This window comes from Rutilus rutilus, assembly GCF_951802725.1.
Source record: "Rutilus rutilus genome assembly, chromosome: 16".
Lineage (NCBI taxonomy): Eukaryota > Metazoa > Chordata > Actinopteri > Cypriniformes > Leuciscidae > Rutilus > Rutilus rutilus.
The window spans coordinates 3,949,099-3,974,483 of NC_140224.1; the positions used below are offsets into that span (position 1 = coordinate 3,949,099).

A 25,385-nucleotide genomic window follows, 5' to 3' on the forward strand; every position below is an offset into this window, starting at 1 on the left:
GCATCCAGTTGACCACATAAACATGCTTTATTTCAACATCCAAAATAATTAAAAACATCTTGAAATACTATACATGTACAAAATAAGTACAGATCCTTTGTTGGAACCATTGGAGGGTTTATTTCTTCCGTGCACTTTTCTTTTTGCCGCCTCATTTAAGTTTTTATAAAGAAACCTTTCACTGAAAACAAATCAAACAAACTAAAACAAAAATAAAATAGAAAAAAAGATGTGCATTGCATTTTTAAAGTAGAAATAAAATCCGGAAACGGGGGGAGCGGCACGTACAGACAAAAATAAGACTTCTCTAGAAACTTCAGGAAGGGGAAATGGAAATGAGACGAACTGGCAATCAGTCCATCCACTTAACCCGTATCAGATTAAGTGCAAATCTACAGTAACCGACCTATCCTGCTGTTTTATTCTCCTCATCCGCTGACACTTTGATAAGAGCAATTGCATCACATTGACATCAAGACATTCTGCTGACATTTAGCACCAAAAAGGCCCTGCAAGTGTAAGTGACAGTATAAAAATGAGTTTGTTTTCTCTCAGATACAAACACACCACAGACAGGACCTGGAGAGGAAGTAGCACCTTTTCATTCCTGTTACTAATCGGTCACTTTGGTTGAATAAAAAAAAACTGCCCTCGTTTCCCCCAAAATCTCCATGCACTTTTTTGTCCTGAGGTAGCCGTTATATCAAGATGACGTCATACCATTGACCTAAATCTGTTCCCTGTGTGATGCTTTACTTTCAGTTAGAAGGAACAAGACACTTGGCTGTCGTTTGTCATATTTATTCAACACCAGAGAATGGTACATTAGCATTTGCTTGTTTTTCATTGTCCTTTTGCAGTGGTCAAAAAAAGTCACCAGGTGGTAGTTTTCCTGTGGACTCCAGGGGGCGGGGCGTTTTACAAGTATATATTATTTTCTTGTTGTCAGCTGACGCAAAGGATTCTCATGAAGTGTCCATGATGGTGATACAGAATAATGTAGCGGTCCTCGATTTTGTTTTTAAGAATGTTTCTCAAGATGGGAATCACAACAAGCACCGTCTTCAAGGATTCAGGTTTAAGCACATGGACCGATTGCAGCCGAATTAGAGTTTTTTTTAATGAACAGGAAAAGATTTGAAGATGACTGCTAGAAAAAAAACAGCAAAGTCATGTCCAGATTTTTCTTTTTACAAGAAGCAGACTGGGCCAACTTCTACACCGAATTCCTGATCGGGAGCACCAATGTCCATAGGAGCGATATCAATGATTGGCAGACGAGATGTTTTCGTTGTCTTATAGTCAATGACTGTCTTGCCCCATGTGCCAGTGTGTGACTGTGGAAAACAAACAAACAAAAAAGGACAAATGAATTATGATAAGATTAATAGAATGCTGCAGGGATGACGTATTTGTGTAGTTTAGCACACAATCGCCCTGAAGTCAATGGGTTTTTGGTTAAATGCCTGAAATAAGGTCTGTGCTTAACAAGTGCTTTTTTTTTTTTTTTTTGAGACTGAGAGTTGTCGAAATCTTAAGTGTGGTTCAGTTCATTTATAGCCTACATTTAGCTTTTTACTTCTGATTGTGTTTAGGCATCAAAATTCATCAAATTACGTTTATCATGATGAGCAAACCGTGTTTTGGTCACACAGCTTATTTTCTGCAATAATCCTACTGGCTTTTTTTTGAGGGAACCAGGGTGATGCAAACTTATAGGCTGGACTACAAAAACACGTCATCTCTGCAGTGCTCTGTTTGAGTAACATTATGAGGAAGCAAAGGAACACAAATATGGGGGCAAATGAAAAAGCAATGGCAGAGATGGTGGTGTGCTCACCGTGCAGCCATCCTCGCTGACTCTGTATGTAAAGCGGCTGTTGCCCTCGGCTCTGATCTCGATGTCGTTGGAGCCCTGCAGGAGCAGAGCCTTCTTCAGGTTGCCCGTGGCCTCGTCCATGTAGGCGATGCTGTTCTTGCAGTGGTAGGAGATGTTCTGAGAAGCCTCGTTGGACATCAGGCGCATGAAGGTCAGCTGGATGTTAACATCCTCTGGATCAGAGCCATCGCTGCCATACTGGAACTACATAGAGGACACCACATTACTTCCTGTATTCATCAGCGAAGACCATGATGTATTTTGAGACCACTAATGAATATGCTTCTGTTTGGTTCTAGAGAGCATCTTGAGCTTGAGAGGAAGCTAGAAAATCTTAGCTTTTGTACAAAATTGTCAAAATTTCAAAAATGTGATTATTTGATTCATGTCTTAGAAATAGTGCAGAATCTGAAATATTTCTTTAATTTGAAGTAATAAAATAAAATATTTCTAATTCTGCACTATTTGAGCAAATGATCAAACTTGTAACTAATCAAAATTTTAATAAAATTCACAAAACTTTCCATTAAAAATCCTAAAACTATTTATTTGTTTATTTTGTTATTTATGGTTTGCTGGAACAGGTTTCAGACCTTTGATCCAAAAGAAAATAATAATCTGTAATGCATATACTGTATATGCGCACATAAACATCTTTTAAAATGTATTTTTAAAGTAAAATGTAATATATTTTATAAAATGAAAGAAATACTTTCAATTCTGCAGTATTTCAAGACCATTCATTAAATTTGTCAGTAATCAAAATTGTCTAAACTCTTCTTTTTTTTTTCATTCACTGTTTCGTATTTGAAATATAAAATATATTTTAAACAACGTAATGTATTTTATAAATGATCAGCTAAATATTTTTTTTCTAGTTTCTGGTCTTTTCACAGTCTATGTATCTCTGTATATCCCAGTATAAGGCCTTGACGTACCTGGAAGCCATTAGGCATGGACTCTCCGAACCAAACATGCTTCTTCTCTCTGATGTTCTTGCTAGTGTACCAGTTCTTCATGGGGATGGTGGTCTGAGATGGGCTGACGCAGGTCTCGCCAGTCTCCATGTTGCAGAAAACCTTGATGGCGTCCAGAGGAGAGCCCTGGTTGGGGTCCACCCAGTAAGATCCTTGCAGGAAAAACAGATTTAAGTGAATTTCAGAGCTTCGAAATGCACGATCATTTCAATACATCTGCATTTGATCTACTGCCTTAAATCGAGTCCATGCTTACCGCTCTTCCATTCAGGGTGGCACATCCTCAGGTCACGGCACATGCGGGCAGGGTTGGCCTGGGTTCCTTCGGGGCTACGGATGTTCTCAATCTTCTGGCTCAGAGATTTCAGGGTGGTGTCAACCTCAGCATCGCGGTCACGAACGCCAGCATCATCAGCTCTGTAGCCTCCACGCAGTGGATCTGGACCCTTCTCGCCCTGTGGCATGGGAAGGAAGGGCTCACCGATGCCAGCAGGTCCAGGAGGACCAGGAGGTCCAGGAGTACCAGGAGCACCCTAGTTAAGAGAGAAAATATCTCATGAGTCCATCCAATTGGATGTTATTTAGATCTGTTGAAGTCCACGCTAAAACAGAGACCACAAAAAAAGCTTGAAAGAGACAATTTAGCAGTAAAATTGTGTTGATTTCAGACTTACAGCGGGTCCCATTTCTCCGGAGCGACCACGGGGTCCAGGGGGTCCAACGGGTCCAGGAATACCATTCATGCCATCCTTACCAGGAGATCCATTGGAACCAGAAGATCCCTATTGAGTAGATGAAACCGTTCGGAATATTACAATGTTTGCATGCAGAAGCTTGTCCTGTGATTTCTCATTTCAGAGCAATGTTTTCAGAGCAAAACACACCAAACTATCACACAGATTCAGCCTGTCAACTGCTATTGTCGTATGGAAAAGAGCAGCATGGACATTCTGCCCAGGGTTGCCAAGTTTGCGGTTTTCCCATGGAATCGAGCTACTTTTAAACTGGTTGGTTTGGGATATGGCAACCCTGATTCCCATATGGCAACCCTGAACCCTAAGAAGGTAAGTCATATGAGATTGTAACTACATTAAAGTAAATAAACAATGACAGAATGTTTATTTTTCTGTGAACTATTACTTTATATCATGTAGTATAAACTATAAACCAAAGAAATTAATGTGTTTTTTTTCTCTACTCCCGTCAATGTCACTTTTGTCTTTAATATTTAGAAAAAAACTGGAACTGAATTGAACTGGATAATAACTGATAATAATGTCTTCTGTAGAGCTTGGAAATTACAGTAATTTCATAATTGATGAATTTTCTATTGTATATACAAATAAATTGTTTGACTATTATTTAAGTGAGGTCATATAAAACCCATGATATGTGATGTGCTACTTACACGAGGTCCAGCAGGGCCAGAGGGTCCGGCAGGTCCTTGGTCACCAGGAGATCCCTAAAAACATTCAGAAAGGGTCAGTTTTCACTTCGAGTGGATTCAGCGGTTCAGATTCAGCGTGTAACTGTGACATTATGCTCACTTACAGGAGGTCCAGGAACTCCAGCCATTCCAGAGAAGCCACGGTGTCCCTTCATGCCTCTATCTCCAGCCTCGCCAGCCTCACCCTTGTCTCCACGTGGACCAGCTGGACCCTGCATGAAGAGAGATGACAATGATCAGACTGGTGACGAATTACTAAGAAAAACTACAAGATGAATAACTGATACAAATGAGAAATTCGTACCAGGGCACCACGAGCACCAGCAGGACCGGACGGACCAGCAGAACCAGCAGGACCCTGGAAAGAAGAGAAAGAAAGAAAAGAACAATGTTGAACATCCACAATCATAGCATGACATAATTCAGTATAATATATCAATATGTCATAAAATGTTTTTAGTGTTACAGTGCGGCGTTATAATCGTTAGCTAAAACTAAAACCATAAAAACATTTTCATTACTTGACCTATGATAAAATATCTCATTTCCATTCAGATTAAGTTAAAGTACTAAAATAACTCAAATTTACCAAACCAACTAAAACTGTAACTAAATTTAAAGTGAGAATGAAATAAAATCATTCAAAATAATAATAAAACCTGTAATTTTGGTATGGATGCATGACGTGTATTTATTAATTTTTTTTAAATAAAATAATTCTGGTAAATTTTTCAGAAACAATTCTGGGATTTAAAAACGTACAGCCTCTCCACGATCACCATTCTTTCCGGATGGACCCATGGGACCAGGAGCTCCGGGAGCACCGGGGGCACCAGGAGCACCAGCGTTGCCAGACTCACCGCGGTCTCCCTACAGCAAGCAGAAAAGTGTTTTTTAAACTGGAAGCACCAATTACATACTATGTAATTTATGAACAACTTTTATGCATTCATTTATTTCGTAAGGGATACTTAAACAAACACAGATAGCGTGACAGTAGGGTGATAATGACTGTATATTACCCTATAACCATTAACCGGTTTTATATATATATTTATGTGTTTGTATATACTGTATATATATATTGTATTAGGTGTCTAATGCTATGCATCTAAAGAAATGTACTTATTGTGTTCATGTTGTACCGTTTGCTGCTATTGGGGTTGGGATATGGATATGGATATGGAAATGGTTAGGTTGAAAGGAAGGTTAAGGAGTAGTTAAGATGTATTAATTACATTCAGGTATTTTTAAATATAAGTACATCATAACTACATGTATGTACACAGTAAGTGCACTGTATCGACTTATTAATTTAAATGTTAGTACACAGTAGTTAAAAACACTTAATATGAAGTGGGTCGCTTTTCTTCACAATATAATATAAATGGTCTTGCGATGAGACAAATAATTTTTTTAAGTACAAAATACACATCTTCCAATTAATAACCTCTGAATTCAAAATAAGGTCATAAAAGCTGCATGCATAATAATTATAAAAATAATAAAAAATGTATAATAAAATACATTTCATGTCAAATAACTTGATTGGATAGGATGTCTATCTAAGAGTGTGTGATTGCGCTTACCTTTGGTCCAGGTGGACCATCACGGCCAGGAGCGCCATCATGTCCAGGATTGCCCTGCAGAGAGGAGTGACATAATGAAAATAACTCCATCACGCTGTACAGAATGTGGCCCTTTTGTTGTCTGACCAGACAAATCTGGTTTAACATAAGTCTTGAAATCTATAGTTTGCTCACCTCACGTCCAGCCTCACCAGGAGCTCCACCCAGTCCAGGAGGGCCCATCGGTCCAGGAGGTCCACGCTCACCGAGAGGCCCAGAGGGTCCCTGCTTGCCTGGCTCTCCCTGAGGTGATAGGGATGGATATTATGCAGGATGGCAAAAGTTTACTGCATTAAAACTGCATTTGCAACCCAGTTTAAAACAGTTACAGAATATTTCCCCATGAGTATGAGGAGAAAAGTTTGGCCTTGGATGAACAATTTGCTGAAAGATTATGCAGACAAACATGTTTTTTTTATTAACGCACCAATGACTCAAGTGCAATATGACGAGGAATGCACATTAAAGCAAACAGGGGCCATTTAGATTTTACATTAGATTTTACATTGACTTTATCTATATTAAATTTAATCTGTTATTTAAGCACTTACAGATGGTCCAGCGAGACCGGAGAAACCTCTCTCTCCTCTCTGTCCAGGAAGACCAACAATACCACGGGATCCAATAACACCAGGTGGTCCAGGAGAACCAGCAGGACCCTAAAGACAATGGGTTTAAAAGACTCTTAATATTCAGTAATACCATCGATTTGACTGCACCAACACTACGGGATAAGAATTAAATTGAGCTGGATAATGACAATATTGTCTACCGTACAGCTGCTTTATAGCTGATTTGAATTAGTTTCATAATTGATGGACTCTGCAACATCAACACTGTTTTGAATTGAACTGAATCAACACTGAACTGACTTGAGCTTGATAACCCTATTCGGTTCTTCTGTAGCGCTGCGTATAGCTGACTTGAGCTTGTTTCACACTGATGATCTTTAGATGATCATAATTAGAGCTGCTTTACAGCTGAAATTTAACTGGTTTCTAAACTAATTCGCTTTGCAAAAACTAAGACACTGTTATTGAACTGAATTGAATCAACATTGAACCAAATTGAGTGGTTCAGTGATACTATTCTCTGTTCAGAGCTGATTTAGAGCTGAAATTGTATTCATTTCCGAACTTTGATTAACTTTCCTGTTTTTTTTTTTTTACTGTGAAGCAAACAGACTGTATTGTATAAAGCGCTATACATGTGACTTGACAGCGGAGCAAACTGAAGGTTACTTTCAACTTAGCATCACAGATGCTTTTCCACAGTTACACTGGCCGAACGGTTCCAGTTATTTTCCACTTGAGCTTGGTTCGGTACGGCACAATTACAAACAATTATCGGCCTGTTCTCAGCACGGTTAACTAACCATACAAAAATGAATCCATATCCATACCGGCTGGGCCGGATCGGCATGGAATGGAGCGCTTAAGCAGTGAGAACGGTTTGGCCTGATTGTGGAAAAGCGGCTTATGGTTGAAACTATGATTACTTACAGCGGGACCATCAGGACCAACGCTACCCCTCTCTCCAGAGGGTCCTGGGGGTCCACCGGCACCGGCCTCTCCAGGGCGACCAGCAGGACCTCTCTCACCTCGGGCACCTCTTTGTCCTTCTTTACCCGAAGGACCACCTGGGCCAGGGGGTCCAGCAGCACCCTGAGAAAATATGACATGAAATTAAATGATTTGCGGTCAGACTCAGGAAAAGCCACACAGGGCAAAAGAGAAGCTTGTAAACACTGAATATAAAAAGTCAATATATGTTAAGTATTTGTTTAGACCAGGGATTCCCAAACAATTTTGTCAGCCGAACCCATTTTGGCCTAAAATATTTACTTTGAGTATACTTTGAAGTTAATATTTGAAAAATTGAACAACACATTCACATGTAAATGGTTATCTGATGTCACTTAATGGTCACTTGACACACAAATAAATCATTTAACATTAATTAAATGATTAATATAAACCAGAAACCCTGGTTTAGACATTGTTTGGAATAGACAATACTTACAGAAGGACCTGGAGGTCCGACTCTACCAGCAGCACCAGGGAAACCAGTAGCACCCTATTAAAAACAAAGACACTCGGAAACTGTGCAACAGAAACATGCTATGCAATATCATATCAGAGCAAAGTATACACCGGCCACTAAAACAAGTATTGCTACATTTAGTATGACTGTATGTGTATTTAAACAAAAATATCAAACCAATTTAAAAATGAACTTGAATAGAACTGACTTTAAATCAGATAAGTTTAATATTTTATGCAATGGAAGTTATGCATTTGTTCTCCAAATATGCTTAATTGCTAAAATGTCTTGAGGTCTTTGAATAAAAAGCCCCTAAAAGTCCAGAATATTAGACTAAAACTAAAACCATAATTTTTTTATTTGAAATAAAATAAATGTTAACTGTTGTTGTGCTGTACGTGGATGCACCGTAAGGTTTGCTAACTAATTTTGTTGTAAGTTATGCAATGACAATAATTGTCAATTGTTTATTTCTTTTTAAAATAAATGTAAAAAATCTTAAACGTATTTTATTTTGAGCTAGTCGCCAAAGCAAAAGATTAACCTGATGTAATAAAATAACTAAAACTAAAAAAGGGGGGGGGGAAACTAGACATAAAAACAATAAATAAATAAATAAAAACGATAAAACACAACAAAATTACCAAAACTGAAAATACATAAAATATAAATAAATACCATATATATAGGAACTATAATAGGATCTCAATAATACTAAAATAACACTGATAAAAAAAAAAAAGTTGTTTTAAAAGTATAGAGTCAAGGCTTTGAATTGTGAGTAATTTCTAATATCTAATTTGGTAATAAATGACGGATAGCATTGAATCTTACAGGAGGTCCAGCACCACCGCGAGCACCCTTAGCTCCAGTAGCACCAGCGGGTCCCTGTTAAACACAACAACCGATGATAAGGATATTATATAGGATGTACATCTATTTAAGCACAACAGAAAAGTAATATGTAATATGTAAATGAAATACCTGTGGGCCGGCGGGTCCGACGGGTCCACCAGGTCCAGGAGCTCCAGCATCTCCCTTGGGTCCGGTGTCACCAGACGCTCCCTTAGCACCAGGTTGTCCGTTGCCACCCTGCATTCAGAACAGACACACTTACGCTCAGTGATTTTAAATACCACAAGGTAAGAACTGACTAACAAATGTAGGATGATATTGTAATACTTACAGGAGGTCCAGCAAAACCAGCAGGTCCAGGGGCACCGACCTCTCCGCGCTCACCCTGTGAAGAAACGGCACAGAAATGTTTCAATGACTTGCAATAAATCACTCACATTCTGTAAATTAAAATGCAATGCAATCATGTAAAGCCTGACATATCAATTAATAATCTGAAAAATCCATTTAAACTAGTGCTGTCAAATCGATTAATCGCGATTAATCACATCTAACAATTTAAAAAAAGTTTATTTACATAATGTGTGTGTATATATATGTATATGTGTATATACTGTGTATATATGCACACACTTACAAACACATGTGTGTGTATATGTACATGAGATGTAAAAAATTATACTATACACACACACATTATGTAAACACAAACTTTTATGTTTAAATGGAACAGTTTATGTTAAACCTAAAAAAAAAAATTAACTCAAGAAGGAAAAAAAAACAGAGGCACAAACTGAGCAGAAATATGCAATTTGGTGCATTTGCTGATATTTATGGCCAAAAAGTAAGATGAAATTCTGATAGCTTGTAATATAAATCAATGAGATCTTTATGAATGTATGAGACTACTTCCATGAAATGCATATAAATATCAGCTGTCTGTCACTCTATATCTCCCAATAAAATAGTCTAAGTAAGATGATAGCTATAGAATTTTGCTAAAAGGCTTGATAGAAACCATCAATCAGATGACATAAGACATGTAATAGATTGTGAAACAGGTTTTTCAGCAAAGTTTTGAACATGTTGATGGTTTAGCGGCCTTAAAAATGTGTAGGGTTTTTAGGGTCATAAATAAGTGCAGTTACAGAGCAATGCTGATCATAAACTGTGTGTGTAATTTAGCATTTTTTGTGTGTTTATGTCCATGTTTCATGAGGTTTTCAGGAGCATCCTAATAACTTACAGGGGCACCACGAGGGCCAGTCAGTCCTGGAGGTCCAATAGCACCAGCCTCTCCCTAAAACACAACCACGAGAGGACAATCATATACAATGCTGCAAATTGATCAGAACTAAGGCAAAAACACTTTTCTATTTCAAAACACGCAATTTGAAAAATGATATCTTTCAATGCTAATTATCTAATAAATGATTCATATCTCTTTACCTTCTCACCAGGAGCACCACTGGGTCCAGAGGATCCAATAGGGCCGGTCATACCGCGCAGGCCATCCTTGCCAGGAGCCCCATCAGGGCCCTTGGGACCGCCATCACCCTAAAGAGGAAGGACAACTGTTGTGAACACACAGCAGGACGTGACATCATCACCACTACAGTGTACAGTTGCTGTCAGTATAATTTCCATTTGGTAACAAGTCACTACCCTTGTGAAAAGAAGGGTGCTTAATTGTATTTAATATGCACTTGTAGTGCACTTTAAATCTTAAAAGCATAATTTAAATACATATAATATAATATTAATGACACATAAGGCCACTTAAAAAGAGTACACTTTCATGACTATGCTTCTTAACACACTTAAGTGCATTGTAAAAGTTTTACTTTAAAGTACATTTTAAATCATTATGTTTTAATAATATTTTGTCATGCTTTAAAGAAGCACATTTATTTTGGTGTGTTGACTAAAGCACACGTAAAGTACTTGATTATAATTTTAACTGTAGTGTATTTGAGATTACACTTAAAGTTAATATATCTTAAATGTTCTACATCGCAACTTCTTTGAAAATGTGCAATTGCATACATCTAAATACATGACAAACAAGTTTCAATAGAAATTACATTAAAGGATATTTGAGTTGATCATAAATCCATGGGTCCTTTCAGCAAGACACTTTAACCATATTTCAAAGACAAAAGAAGTAATAATGAAATTGCATATAAAGATATATTTAAGTCCTACTGTACTTAAGTGGGTCAAAAAAGCTGTTCAACTAACCGCATTTAACATAAATTTAAACTATAATACATTTATTTAATTGCAAATAACAAGCAAACTGAACCTTACATTCAGTTCACACTTAAGTATATTCGGTTACACTTTATTTTAAGGTGTCTGTGTTACAGAGTAATTATACATTTAAGCACTGAGTAATAATAGCGAACTACATGTATTTACTATAGGGTTAAGGTTAGGTTTAGGGTAATTAAGCTCAATTTATAGTAACTACTATAGTAACTACATGTAAGACACTGTAAAATAAACTGTTACCATATATTCTTCTGTAATAAGTAGACTTTTTAAAAGAATGCTAAATTGTACTTCTTTTTCACAAGGAAAAATATGTTTGCTTGAAAAACAAGTTTGTTATGCGAAAATATTTGTTGGCAGACTATAAAAGTATTCACAGTCAAAATGCGAGTATAAATCTGGACTGTTGTGAATCTTACTCTGTCTCCTCTGGCTCCAGGCATGCCTCCAGCACCGCGCTCTCCTGGCATTCCCTGCATTCCTGCGGGACCAACACCACCAGGGCCTCCAGCAGCACCAGGCTCTCCCTAAACACAGAGAGAATTAGATTATTTCTCAAATATCACTATTCTGAGTCATAATTCTATCGAACTGGGAGTCTTACCTTAGCACCATCGTTACCAGGAGAACCAGGAGCTCCACGGGGACCGGTAGAGCCGGCAGGTCCAGGGGCGCCACGCTCACCGGGGAAACCTCGGTCACCCTGCGTGACACATTTAGAAATATCATTCTGCTGTATTTCATCCCAGCTTACTAACAGAAACGGTATACTAGAGCAGTGAGGAAAGCGGGAAGAGGAAAAGCCAGCATAATGTTTAATTACTTTTAGAAAAGAATAAAAATTACATTTATTGAGGTATATAATTAATAATTATTTTAATACACAAAAAATACATTTACTGATGCATATATATACTCGAAAAATTTGAATATCATGCAAAAGTTTGTGTATTTCAGTAATTCAAATTAAAAGGTGAAACTAATATCTTTAGTATATATAACTTTATACATATGCATGATTATACTTTTCAGAGGGCCGACATTTCTGTATTTAAAATCCTTTTTTTTTATTGATTTCATGTAATATTCTAATTTTCTGAGATTTTGAATTTGGGGTTTTCATAAGCTGTAAGCCATAATCATCAAAATGATAACTTTTGCACGATATTCTAATTTTTCGAGTTTCACCTGTATATATATATCTAAGCGATATATCTATCTTCTTAAAACTTTTATTTAAAATAATTCAAGATATATTCCTAGAATACTTTTTCTGCTTCTCAAGTGAATTTATTTTGTTTTAAGGATGTTACGATATTTTTCCTGAAAAAACAATGCTGACACTAAGAGCATGATTGTGTTTTTGCAGTGTAAGCATAAGAGTAGTAATAGTAATAGTGAAAATAAGGTAGAAATAGAAGTCAGATTGTTCTTTTAGTTTAATAGGTGAATTGATTTAGAAAGAGATACTCACTCTTGGACCAGAAGGACCAGAAGGACCACCTTCACCAGGAGCGCCCTGTTGGACAGTGAACATAATAAATAACACTGAACAAAAATACTGCACTCCTTTATAACCAACATATTTGTGATTGCATAGGATAAATAAAGAAGTAAGGGCAACATATCATCTTGTGTTTACAATTTGTTTGATTACTGTAACCTAAATTGAAATAAAAAAAAGCACAACATAAAATACATAACTCCTTGAGCTAACACAATTATGTCCAAGTGAGCACCCGTACCTGATCGCCAGGTTTGCCAGTCTCACCAGTGGCACCCTGTGTACCCGGCAGACCCTGTAAGAGAATAAACATTGAACATCAAATGACTAAACCAATTCCAATTAGCTACTAATCTTAACAGTCTGACCAGTAAACGTATTTTCATGTAAACTACACTCAAAGTAAATATAAAAAAGGGTGTTCAAGCGTACCTGGAACCCGGGAGGACCAGCAGATCCCTGTTCTCCCTTCTCTCCGGATGGACCCTATGAGATCACAGAGCAGTGAGAAAGTTAGAGCAGAAACAGAAACAGTTCACATATCAAATTTAAGAGGTTTAAGCACACATACAGCAGGTCCAGGAGCACCAGGAGCACCAATATCACCATCTTTGCCAGGAGCGCCCTATAAAAACACACAGAAACAAACACTGCATCATAATGCACCTGCTCAGACATGATTCAAGTGCTTAAAGCAATGCTTAAGGCTGCATAAAGCTCAGAAAATACTACAGATCTGTGTGATTCAGTACGTACCAAAGCACCAGGGGGTCCGGCAACACCTCTCTCACCACCCTTACCAGCCTCACCCTAAGAGAAATAAATCAAGGTATTAAAAATGTCATTGAGCAGTTTGTAAATCTGATATTTTTATAATCTTTTTATTTCACAAGAGAGTAAGAAATAAACCCTGTAAACCTGACATATCAAATAATATTCCGAAAAGGAACAATCTATTGAAGCTTTAGACAATATATACTATATAAACAAAGTTTGCATAAGTGTTTTGTTGAGAATTATATTTATACATCAGGCTTTTATGGATCATATAGTATGATAGAGTGAGAATATGAAGCTCATACTTGAGGAAAAAACACCTCAGGCAAAATTATGTAGTTTGGTTCAGATGCTGATATTCATATGGCTAAAAAGTAAGATGAAATTCTGACCGCTTGTAAATCAATTACTACTTACAGACTACTTACATAAAATGCATATAAATATCAGTCATAACTCTATATCTTCCAATAATATGATATTTAAATGCTTAGTTTTATGATCAAAGCTCTGTAGTTTTAAAACATAGAATTCAATACAATACAAGGATGATGCATCAAAAGCCTGATGGATCATATTTGATTCTCCCATTTGAACTTAATTTTTCTAAAATGATGTATGGATAAGTATTTTGCTTCAGTCCATGTTCATCTTCAAATATTAAAAAAGTCTAAACTATCAATCAGACGACAGAAGGCATGTAGAAGATTATGTGCATTTAGAGGACATGATACAGTAGGCTCTACAGGGTTAATGTGTTGTTTAGAGAAGGTTTGGTTTTTATCAAGATAAAGCTATTTAAATATATCATTCATAGCTTTTTGCAGCAGTAACTTACATCAGTTCCTTTGGGACCAGGGAATCCCATCACACCAGGAGCACCACGAGATCCAGCAGGTCCTGGAGGTCCGGGTCGGCCATCTTGTCCAGGATTGCCCTACGGGTAAAAGAGGTTCACGCAAACATTACTTTAAAAACAAGATTTAGAGTCTAATGTGAGTCTTATATTGCATACGAACAAAAACAAGCAGGGAATTATAATATATATATATATATATATTTGCTTACAGAAGGTCCAGCTTTGCCCTCAGGCCCAGGGCTTCCAGGGGCACCAGTCATACCCTACAACAAGCATCAGGTTAGGCGAAAATACAGACTATTTATACTACTGATATGGTTTTACATAACATTAAAGAGCCTAACTCTCACCTTAGATCCAGGCATTCCTGGCTCTCCTGGGCGACCAGACTCTCCAGAGGCTCCTTGAGCTCCCATTGGTCCATTAGCTCCACGCTCACCAGGGGCACCCTATGATTTAAATGGCCACTTTTAGTATTTTAGCAAAAGCAATCTTCTACAGGACCCTGGACAGCTCCTCCTCAATGCATTAAACAGCATTACAGTGAGCAGTCAGGACTAGATTGAGTGCTACGCTGTTAATACGTTAAACGCTTCAATTTTAGATTTGAATGTTGATATATGGGTTAAACTAGACTAAACAGAACTATGTAAACTTGACGTATACTCTTATGTAATTTCAGTCCCATTAAATAATATTTCTAACTTAAAATCAGTTTGTTGCCACGTGCACTACTGTCAAAAGTTTGGAATCATTAAGATATATTATTGTTTTTGAGAGATGTCTCTTCTGTTGACCTAGGCTGCATTTATTTGATCAAAAATACAGTAAAAACAATAATATTGTGAAATATTATTAGAATATGTTTTCTATTTTAATATATTTTAAGATGTAATTTATTCCTGTGATGGCATTAATATTTTTGTGGAAACCCTTTTTAGGATTCTTTGATGAATAGAAAGTTTAAAAGAGCAGCATTTATTTGAAATTGAAATCGTTTGTAACATTATAAATGTCTTTACTGTCACTTTTGATCTATTTAATGTGTCCGTGTTGAATAAAATTATTAATATCTCTTTTTTTTTATCTTACCCCACGGTTTCCACGAAAATATGAACTGTTTTCAACACTGATAATAATCATAAATGTTTCTTGAGCATCAAATCATCATATTATAGTGATTTCTGAAGGTGACACTGAAGACTGGAGTAATGATGCTGAAAATTCAGCTTTGATCACAGGAATAAATTACATTTCAAAATATATTCAAATAGAAAATGATCCTTTTAAACATTTTACTTTTTTTTTTATCAAATAAATGCAGCCTTAATGATTCCAAACTTTTGACTGGTAGTGTAAAGCACATTTGAAGGTTACCAGATGAACCATTTACTAAAGTGTTCAGAGCTTCAGTTTAGCAAGATTCACGGCCTTGATTTGCAAGCTCAGTAATCTTACCCCGGGTCCAGGTGCTCCATCACTGCCAGGCAGACCACGGTTGCCAGGGGCACCCTATCGAAAGAAAAAAGACAAAAGGTGAGAAACAAACAAGCATAAAAAGCATGCTGGAATCGAACTGTCACAGTTTTGGTAAGGTTAACCTACACGGGCTCCAGGGGGTCCGACAGGTCCTGCACCACCGGGCTCACCACGAGCTCCTCTCTTTCCTTCCTCACCAGAAGGTCCGGCTAGACCTTGGGGTCCGACTGGGCCCTAAAACAGAGAATAGCAACTATTACTATTACAGGTTTCTGAAAATATTAGGAAATTATCAATGCTTCAAAGCTACTTACAGGTTCTCCCTTAGGACCGCCATCTCCCTTAGGGCCTTGGAGACCTGGATCACCCTGGAATTAGAGCATAAGACTCTAATGTATCCACTCCTCTTTATCCAAAGCAACTTAATGTACATTTATAAGACAGGAAAGAGGTTAAGTGCCTTTAAATCAGATCTACACCTACACCTACAGATCTACACCTGAACACCTAAAACTTATTCATTTATGCAATAACTTGTAGTTAAAGAGGAAAAGATGATCAGTTCATGTGCTGCTTGAACTGAAACGGCTACAGCGATCTGTCACAGCACATTAAAGAGTGTGAAAAAGGTACTTATTGTTTGAATTTCATAATAAAACAGGCAAAATTAGAAAGCTTCATAACAAAAGTTACAAAGCTTATTGCGATTTTTTGGATGGGAGGCACTACAAATAATGTGTTGTTCAATACAGCATAGACTAAAAGATCGATTCTTCGGATTTAAGAATCGATATTGGTTCATCAAAATGAGAATAGATTAAAATCGTGAAATCTATATTTTTAATCTAGCCCGATAATGAGTGTTCTAAAATCAAAATATTCTTAAAATATCAAATATTCTTGATCTGCACTGACTGGATGAAATCACAGCCTAAAGACGGAGCCTTTACCCATCATACACTGCTATGTCAATTCTGAATGCCAATAATCTGCTGACTGGCTTTGATTTTCGGATAATAGCATCTACTGATCAGACTGCAAATCGGAGCGAAAATCTGTGCAAAAGTGCTGTGCTGGATCCAGCCATAAGTCACGACTCCTGTAATATCAGTTTCAAAACTAAAGATAGCATATCTGCAATCCTGAAAGCACTGAAACATTACTATACTTTTCATGCATTCTTAATAAAATGCAGTGTACATACATTGTTTCCCTTGGGGCCAGGAGCACCAGAAGGGCCCGGGGGTCCAGCTGGTCCACGGGATCCTGGGAAACCAGGAGCGCCAGCAATACCAGCAGCACCCTACAAAACATCATTGCAAATCATCGTTGTAAAGAGGGCAACAGCATAAATAAAAGATAAAGACAGATTGGTGTGGGATATTATCTATTACATATAAATACTTACAGGAGATCCTTTGCCACCAGGAGCACCATCACTACCAGGAGTTCCCTGTGCAGAAAAAAAGTGAAGTCATGTTCATCTTATTCTCCACACCATTAAATTAACTTATTTCAATTCATTTAAATGATACTCCAATCACACTTTGTTTTGTAGATAATTTCAGCTTTAGGTGGGCTATCCGTTTTTGCATTTGTCGTACATTTTATACAAGATCATATTTATCCATTGATATCTTAAACTTACGGAGCCCCTAAAGGGACATGGTGATGAAATAATTATATTTCAATGCTTTTGCATATCCTTGCAAAAATTTTGCGTTCCCCTGAGAAACTTTGCATTCAAACATTCAAAAGTTTCTCAAAAGCATTGACATGTATAAATTTCCTCCCATTTCATATTTTTTCCATTACCATGTCCCTTTAGGGGCTCCGTACAATCTCTCAAGTCAAATTTATTTATATTTAAAAGACACATTGTTTTACAGAAAATTATTTTAGTAATTAATGTTGTATCTTCATGTCTTATTTAGCAGATAATATAGTTTACATTTGAATCTACAACTTTACAACTACTTTAAACGTACCATTATTCTGTTGCTACTATGCAAGCAAATTTCCTTTTGAAATGTAGTTCATTTCAAATCTTTCTAGCAAATACACAGTGGTGTTTTGTGATGCGAATACTCACAGCAGGACCGGCGGCACCAGAGGGTCCAGGGTTACCAGGCTCACCACGGGCTCCCTGGGGTCCCTCTGAACCACGGCCTCCAGCAGCGCCAGTTTCTCCCTACAGAAGACAAAAAAGAAGAAAACAGTGAATTATCAGTTTATTTATAAGAGGGTGACTCGGGTATTTCCATTTATTCATTTAGTAGACACTTCTATCCAAAGAATATTGTATTGGTATATTGTACATGCAACAACAGGGTCATGAAACAATCAATTAAAATTAGGAAGTACTTATAGCTTGTTTAATAATTTTTGCTTTGCTTTAATGAACATGACAACTGTTGGCATCTGTACCAATCCATGACCATAAAAACATTACTTAAATTAAATGTTATGTACAATGTACTTATTCAGTTCATGTTGTATTGCAAATTTACTTGTACTTAGTATAAGGAACATGTACTTACTATAGGGTTAGGGTTATGAATTTGATTTGGTTTAGGGTTATCTGCATGCAATTATGCACAACTTAGTGTTACTACTACAGCAAGTACATGTAACATATGTAACAAGGGTAATAAAGTGTTACCCAAAACAATTTTGCTGCTTTTGAGGTGGCATATGTGTGACAGGTGTAGTGGTATGTGTAGGTTTAAGGTGTAATGGAAGGTCAACAGTGTAATTACAGATGTAATTACATGCAGGTATTTTTAAATATAAGTACAATGTAAAAACATGTATGCACACAATAAGTGCACTGTCTCAAACGATTAATTTAAATGTTCAATAATGAAGTGGGTCCATCATTTGTCGTGTGTTCCATACCTTAGCACCAGCACCTCCAGGGAAACCAGGAGCTCCAGCAGGGCCGGTGGGTCCCTAATGTTGCAGAACAATAATAATCAGTGAAAATGATATGACTATAATCATCAAAATTATTAATTCGACTTTGATCACTGTAGTAGGTGTAACAATATGTTGTAGTACTAATAACTAAACTATTATTAACATCATGATTTCTTGAATCATTCCTCCAAATCAACTGCTTCATTTTCACAGTCCTTTGAACAATAAATTGTATTTAGTATCAGTAAATATAGAGTATTGTGATACTTGAATTATCAATAGATTCTTCTAGTAAATAACTGCTGTATTACCAGAATATTGCTCTTAAGAGACTTACGGGAGGTCCGGCAGCGCCAGTGTTGCCATCATTACCGCGAGCACCCTGCAGAAAACAAAGAAACAAACAAAAACATTACAATCGTTCATTTTTATGAACCAATAATGACACTAATGATGGCCTTGAACCTGCCTGAAGATTTTGCCTTTGAAAAAGCCAAAAAGATCAACAACTCTGTCCAAAAGAGAGCATTTAAACGTCATGCCTCAAGAGCTCTCCAGAACGAGTGGCAGATATATTTCAATTAGTTTTCATTATCTTAGACTTGTGGTGCATTCTCATTTTGACATTTATAAATGGTTGCTCATGGTGAATCAGAGTTAAGAGTTAATTTGCATTGAGTTGAGTTGCATTGTATAAGCTGAACAGTATATTAGACAGTATAAAATGAGTCTCATACTGTGTACAAACTGTGTGAATATGTAATTCTCTACTCCACAGAGACAATAATGCATGGATGTGACACTTACAGAAGGGCCAGGGGGACCAGGGCGACCTCTCTCACCGGGCAAACCACGAGCACCCTGAAACAAGCAGATGGAAGAGGAAATGTGAGAAGAATGGCATCATTTCGAAGAACTATTCATGGACTTTAAATGCCATCTATAATCACACACCATGGCTCCAGGAACACCATTCTCACCAGAAGAACCAGTCTCTCCCTGTAATCAGAAACACAATCAACAGAGAGTCCACACTATATCAGCACATCTGTAAAGTCAAATTAGCATGCGTGTTTACAGGCCGAATCTGATATCTGCATGTACACAAGAATATACAAGACCATACGATTGAAGAAAAATCTAACCTTGGGTCCAGCAATGCCGGCGTCTCCCTTAGCTCCATCTAGACCAGAGAAACCCTGTAAGAGGCGACAGAAAACATTGCATTGTTACTTAACTATTGGTAGTTTAACTGCTGCTATAGCTCTCCTCTATTGTAAGTCGCTTTGGATAAAAGCGTCTGCTAATGATTAAATGTAAATGTAAATGTACATTAATTATACAAAAAACAAAAGTGAAAAACACATATGGTGGCCAATATTAATGGATAAACAGATACAAATATGTAGTATGTAATAAAATAGAAAATAAAAAAAATGGATATAATAATTAATCAAATGTAATAAAATATGTGCATTAATCTATCAATTTCTATATATCTCTTTATATCTATAAATATATATGGTCACACTTTAGTTTAGATTCAAATTATTGGGTGATTGAGGGATGTAGAATATGTTCATGCAGAATAAGGCATTAATATGTGCTTTATAAGTACTAATAATCAGCCAATGTCCTAGTAATATGCATGCTAATAAACAACTAGTTAATAGTGAGAATCGGACCCTAAACTAAAGTGTTACCTTAAACACGAATAAATAATTAACCAATTTAAAACTACAGTAAAAAGGTAGTGTCATACTCACTCTGTGTCCCTTGATGCCAGGGAGTCCAGGGGTTCCTGGGAATCCACGAGCACCCTGTGAAACAAGCAAGAGAATATAATCATGACGAAAGTGTGAATCTCTTTCCACCACGCTTGATTATTTGACTAATCAGAAATAACGAGCATTTAAAATGTTTTCATTCCAGTGAGCATTCTTATACTCTAGTGTAACGCTTCATAAGTTGACCATGTCTGCAATATGGCAGTAATTTGTGTGTATAAATGAGGAAAGCGTGTGTGAGCACCTGAGGCCCTGAAGGTCCACGCTCACCAGGACGTCCTGCTTTGCCAGCTTCACCCTGAGGAAGAGCAGAAGAGACATGAGAAGAGGCTTAAAGGCCTGTGCTGGATTATTTGAGTTTGGCTCGTCTGACGGTCTGATTCAGAGGCGACTGGAGTGGATGCAGTGAGGAAAAAGAAAACTCACATCCTCTCCGTTCTTTCCAGGAGGACCGGCAGGGCCGCGAGAACCCATTGGACCCTGCAGGCAACAACAGCAGAAGAATAATGTTCACAAGCCGCTGGTAAAATACGCATGTTTTGTCAAATGTGAAGAGCCGTATTTTGTCGGTAAAACTGACACTAAAATTCAGAAGCAAGTGACAGATACTCACAGGAGAACCAGGCTCTCCAGGCTCACCCGGGGGGCCAGTGAATCCCTGAGGGCCCTGTGTAAAATACACACAAGTACGGTTAGATATCAGATGGGAGATACTGGACGATAATATGCCACAGGAGGTTTACTGACAATACTCAGGACTTCAGTGTTAGAACAAAAAAAATGAAAAACAGACTAGCAGATTTATTTGTTCTAAGAAAACCACCAGAAATAGACTTACAGGTGAACCTGCAGATCCAGGGGGGCCACGAGCACCCATGGGGCCCTATAAGAGAGAAAACAACATTTTAAAGAGAGATAATGAAAAATTATGTAGATTAAACACTACTTATATTCAATATCATGTAAGTTTTTGTAGTTTAGAAGGCAGTGCGAATGGAGTCCTTTGAAAGCCGAAATCTAGAAAGTGGGGAGGCCGATTACAGATATAATGCAGGTATATGCATTATAAAAGTTAATTATGATAAAGAGATGCACACTAAAGTGCTGAATATCCATACGACTGTGAATCACTGTGTAAAAGTGATTAGTGATCCATTTCTGTCTATTCTCTGTGAGATCCGGAAGGAAAGGAGGAAGAGTGGGAAAAGAGAAGCTGACGTACTGGTGGTCCGGGAACAGCAGGGCCGCTGGATTTCTCACTGCCGTAAGCCATCTGGGAAAGGAAAGACTGTAGGGAACAAAGAAAATGAATGAGTGAGGGTTCGCTAAGCAGAGCTTTGCTGGTTTCAATATGCAAGTTTAAGGTTTGTGCTCCGGTGAGTATCATTTCATCATTTACTACTGTACTACTAAATGATAGTTTTCCTTTTAATCTCAGAATATAAGCTGTCTACACTGTGTAAATGCTATAAAAATCACCTATCTGACATGTCACAAATACCTCAGCTATGTCAAACCATATTTTGCTTTTATAGAGTGCATCGTGTGCTTTTATTCCTGTCGACCCAGAATCCACAATGGTGAGAATGATGGGAGCTGTTCACATAGTTGGTACTGAACTACACAATCACAGAAGCTTCATGCACTTTTAAAAACATACTTTTTATTTATTTATTTTGAATGCCAAAGGAAATAATCTATCAGGCAACAGAACGCAACATGAAGATCACTTCAAGATTTATGGTTTTGAATACGGGCCAATACAAAAAGATTCTCTCAAACTTAATCATAGCGATGCTGACGCAACCAAAGCAGAGTCACAGTTTTACAATGTAAAAAATTGAGTTGCTTACTCCGCCGCCGAGGCCAGGGGTTCCAGGAGGACCAGGAAGTCCAGGGAGTCCGTTCTCTCCGGGAGTCCCATCTCTGCCAGGAGGCCCTGGAGGACCCTGAGAAACAGACAGCGGAGATCCATGAGTGCACAGATTTAGCCAACTCTTAGTTCAGTGCATTCATTAGTTCATCCATTTAATCCTTTTCACCTGCCTATATATTCTTAAGAAAAACGGTACATTATGCATGTAAAATATCATAATGGAATGAGTAACACCATGTTTATTAAACAAATGCCTAATCTTTCATGTTATGAGGTCAAAGGTCAGCGAGACAAGTAGAGGTCAGCAGGTTAAAAGCCTCAAATGCCCCAATTCTTTGCATTTGCAACAGATTTTCACATGCTTAGTCTTGTAACGTGGACAATACAAACTTTTTGTCTCATAGAGACTTTGTACTCTTGCAAACAAATGTGTAATTGGTCTTTTTTGTTGTTGTACTAGTATAACCCAGATCGTTCACACAATATAAATATAAATGCATTATTATAATGATAATGATTTAGTGTTCAAAAACAAATACTCACTGGGTCTCCGTTTGGACCGCGAGGACCCTAAAAAAATGAAAAAATTAGAAATGTTATGACACTTTATATTGGTGTATGCTGTAAATATAACATAAAGGGGTCTTTTAAGTGCTTAATTTACATTTATACATGGTATGGCAAATTAAAATAATTATATATATATATATATATATTATTTTTTTATAAATGAGGTGCATGATGAAAAATCCAAATAAATTCCCACTAACCTCGGGATTTGGATTTGGAGGCTCAGGACGTGGAGTATCTTCTATGGAATAAAATATAAAAATATTTCAGAACTGTGCCACCTTAAATCAGCTCAAGTGAAGATATAGATAAGCTCAGAGGACTGATCCGGAATCTCAATCTTTCATTAATAAGATTACCAAACATTATTACTTCCTTTGATGCTCAAGAGATCAGTAACTTAGTAGGCCTATATGTACATTCAAATAGTTACAAACGTCATTAAACTTTGCATATTTGAATGCACAGGAACAATATGCATTATGTACTGTTCACAAAAGTACAAAAAAAGTATAATTAGCCAAAAGGCAATAAAAACTACAAGCAAAAACATCCTTAATCCCTCAGGCCATGTAAAAGCATCAGTGGTGAGAGAGAATCCAGTGATGTGTTTGCGCTCCACAGGTCTCCGACATGATGACAGGCCAATGAAAGATATTTCCCAGAGCATGTGGTTAAGTGTTTGCACACTTGAGGGCGACAGAGCTAGTGTGACCGCGAGGTGCGTGTGATGGGGCGAAGGTGGAGGTGAGTGTACCGTCGGGGCAGATGGGGCAGCATTCTCCATCGGGAATCTCTGGATTGGCACAGTCTGATGTATCCTCGCAGATCACCTCATCGCACATGATGGTCCCGCTGTCGCAGACGCAGATTTGGCAGGGCTCAGGTTTCCATACATCCTTGTCGTTGTAGTTCTGACCTTCCAATGTACAGCTACCGAACGAGACTGTAAAGGACAACAGCTATGAATCAGCACAGAATTGTCAATCACATTCGCAATTCAGCTAACTACGGTGGGAATGATTTGAAGGGCCGACAGGTCCAGGGGGGCTATGACCATTTCGACATTTTATATGTAGCCTATATATATATATTTAAAAAAAAAGATCAAGCGCACCAAAATCCTAGCTGCCATATATGTAGCTATAAACAAAATTTTGTCTTCCCTCTAAATCAAAGTGACCCATTACAAAAAAGTAGTTCAACTAAAACTTCAATTTAACTGTTTTCTGATGTAAATAAAAGAAAATATACACTTTTGCGTTACTTTCAAGAGAACAAATATGACATTTATAATCTGAAGCACAAGACAGAGTCTCACTCTTGCAGAGTCTCCAAACTAAACAGTGATGATATTCATACGTATACAGAGCTAGTGTGACGCCATATGTATTATTTTCATTATTATTATACAATATTATTATTAAGGAAGGAAATTAAGGTAAAATGGCCTAATGGGGCGTGGTGCACAATGATGGATAGGCCTGCACTCCCCCTCATCGTGTTTCAGACCTGTGCCGTATTAAAATCCACCGCCTGGTGGCACCAAAGCCATGTAAACCACCGTCACGCCCCGCTCATTCCCAAACGATGAAGTGAACGCCAGAGTTTTTCCTCTATCAAATAAAACTCTTCTTTGTCATTCTAAAACGCTGAATTGTATTTCTATCGTAACGCTTTAGCTGCTGTGTAGGCTAAAAACGTCAATTTCACGAGTGACGGGTGCACCTAGTCTATCAAGAGACAGTGTAATCCAGAGATAATCGGTAATATCCCGTTATAAAACGATACAAAAGCATGACAGAATACAAACAGGCGTAAGAACGAGAGGATATATGACATTAAATGCACTCTCTCGACTCGTTCTCTCCCTTCTCTCCTCCGTGTCGCGTTTTTCCTTCAGAGCATCCTTCGCTCGAGGACATCACATAGTGACGGAACATGTAACTGCACGCGCGCAGCAAACAAGCGCTCGAGGAAGGAACACAATTCCGCGTGCATTGCCAAGATGGGAAAATTACAATTTCTAGAAGATAAAAATGTTGATGAGAATAAAAAAGGTAGTTTTTCCCCCTCCTCGAGACATTCCCAAGAAGTTTTAGATTGCAGGTCACTTGCAACAAGCTGAAAATTCCCCCTCTTGAGTTCTCCAATCTCTTCTGTCAAGCATCTTTGCAAAAGCAGGAGTAAAAATCATATATACTCACTATCTTCCTCTTCTTGTCCTCTCACCACAAGGACCGCTGCGGCGAGCAGCAGCCCTAACCGGATATCCACAAAGCTGAACATGTCTAAATATTAGACATGTAGACTCTTTGAGGCAAGGGGGAATCCTGTTTTGTCCTCAATCATACACGTAGGGTCCGGTCTGTGTAACTCCAATCCAGACCCTAGCAGAAACTCCCTACTGCAAACAAATGTTTGACCCTGGCTTTTATATGCCAAAGTTTTGGGGAGGTGCTGAGTGAGCAAGATATCTGCTACATGTTCAAGTCAAAGCGAGTCCCTCCT

General features: G+C 37.7%; 1 protein-coding gene across 2 annotated transcripts; it reads right to left on the reverse strand.

Moving 5' to 3' along the window:
• Positions 1 to 5: 5 nt before the first annotated feature.
• On the reverse strand, positions 6 to 25,385 carry col1a1b (collagen, type I, alpha 1b). 2 transcript variants are annotated; one of them, XM_084434856.1, is made up of 51 exons: positions 25,082 to 25,385; positions 23,632 to 23,820; positions 23,075 to 23,115; positions 22,848 to 22,874; positions 22,282 to 22,377; positions 21,651 to 21,716; positions 21,267 to 21,311; positions 21,042 to 21,095; positions 20,855 to 20,908; positions 20,673 to 20,726; positions 20,408 to 20,461; positions 19,787 to 19,840; positions 19,596 to 19,640; positions 19,449 to 19,502; positions 18,979 to 19,023; positions 18,621 to 18,674; positions 17,815 to 17,913; positions 17,131 to 17,175; positions 16,927 to 17,025; positions 16,037 to 16,090; positions 15,849 to 15,956; positions 15,702 to 15,755; positions 14,594 to 14,692; positions 14,453 to 14,506; positions 14,223 to 14,321; positions 13,364 to 13,417; positions 13,179 to 13,232; positions 13,040 to 13,093; positions 12,849 to 12,902; positions 12,578 to 12,622; positions 11,708 to 11,806; positions 11,523 to 11,630; positions 10,279 to 10,386; positions 10,076 to 10,129; positions 9,161 to 9,214; positions 8,959 to 9,066; positions 8,809 to 8,862; positions 7,954 to 8,007; positions 7,434 to 7,595; positions 6,483 to 6,590; positions 6,067 to 6,174; positions 5,893 to 5,946; positions 5,066 to 5,173; positions 4,608 to 4,661; positions 4,408 to 4,515; positions 4,265 to 4,318; positions 3,531 to 3,638; positions 3,113 to 3,389; positions 2,818 to 3,008; positions 1,841 to 2,083; positions 6 to 1,337 (listed from the first exon to the last, which is right to left on the reverse strand). In XM_084434856.1, the coding sequence occupies exons 1-51, from the start codon at positions 25,161 to 25,163 to the stop codon at positions 1,191 to 1,193; spliced, it is 4,347 nt and encodes a 1,448-aa protein (XP_084290982.1). In that variant the 5' UTR covers positions 25,164 to 25,385; the 3' UTR covers positions 6 to 1,190. The 2 variants fall into 2 exon arrangements, 1 of the variants encoding a protein (XP_084290982.1); XR_014630165.1 differs by lacking the exons at positions 3,113 to 3,389; positions 3,531 to 3,638 and having other exon boundaries at positions 25,082 to 25,303.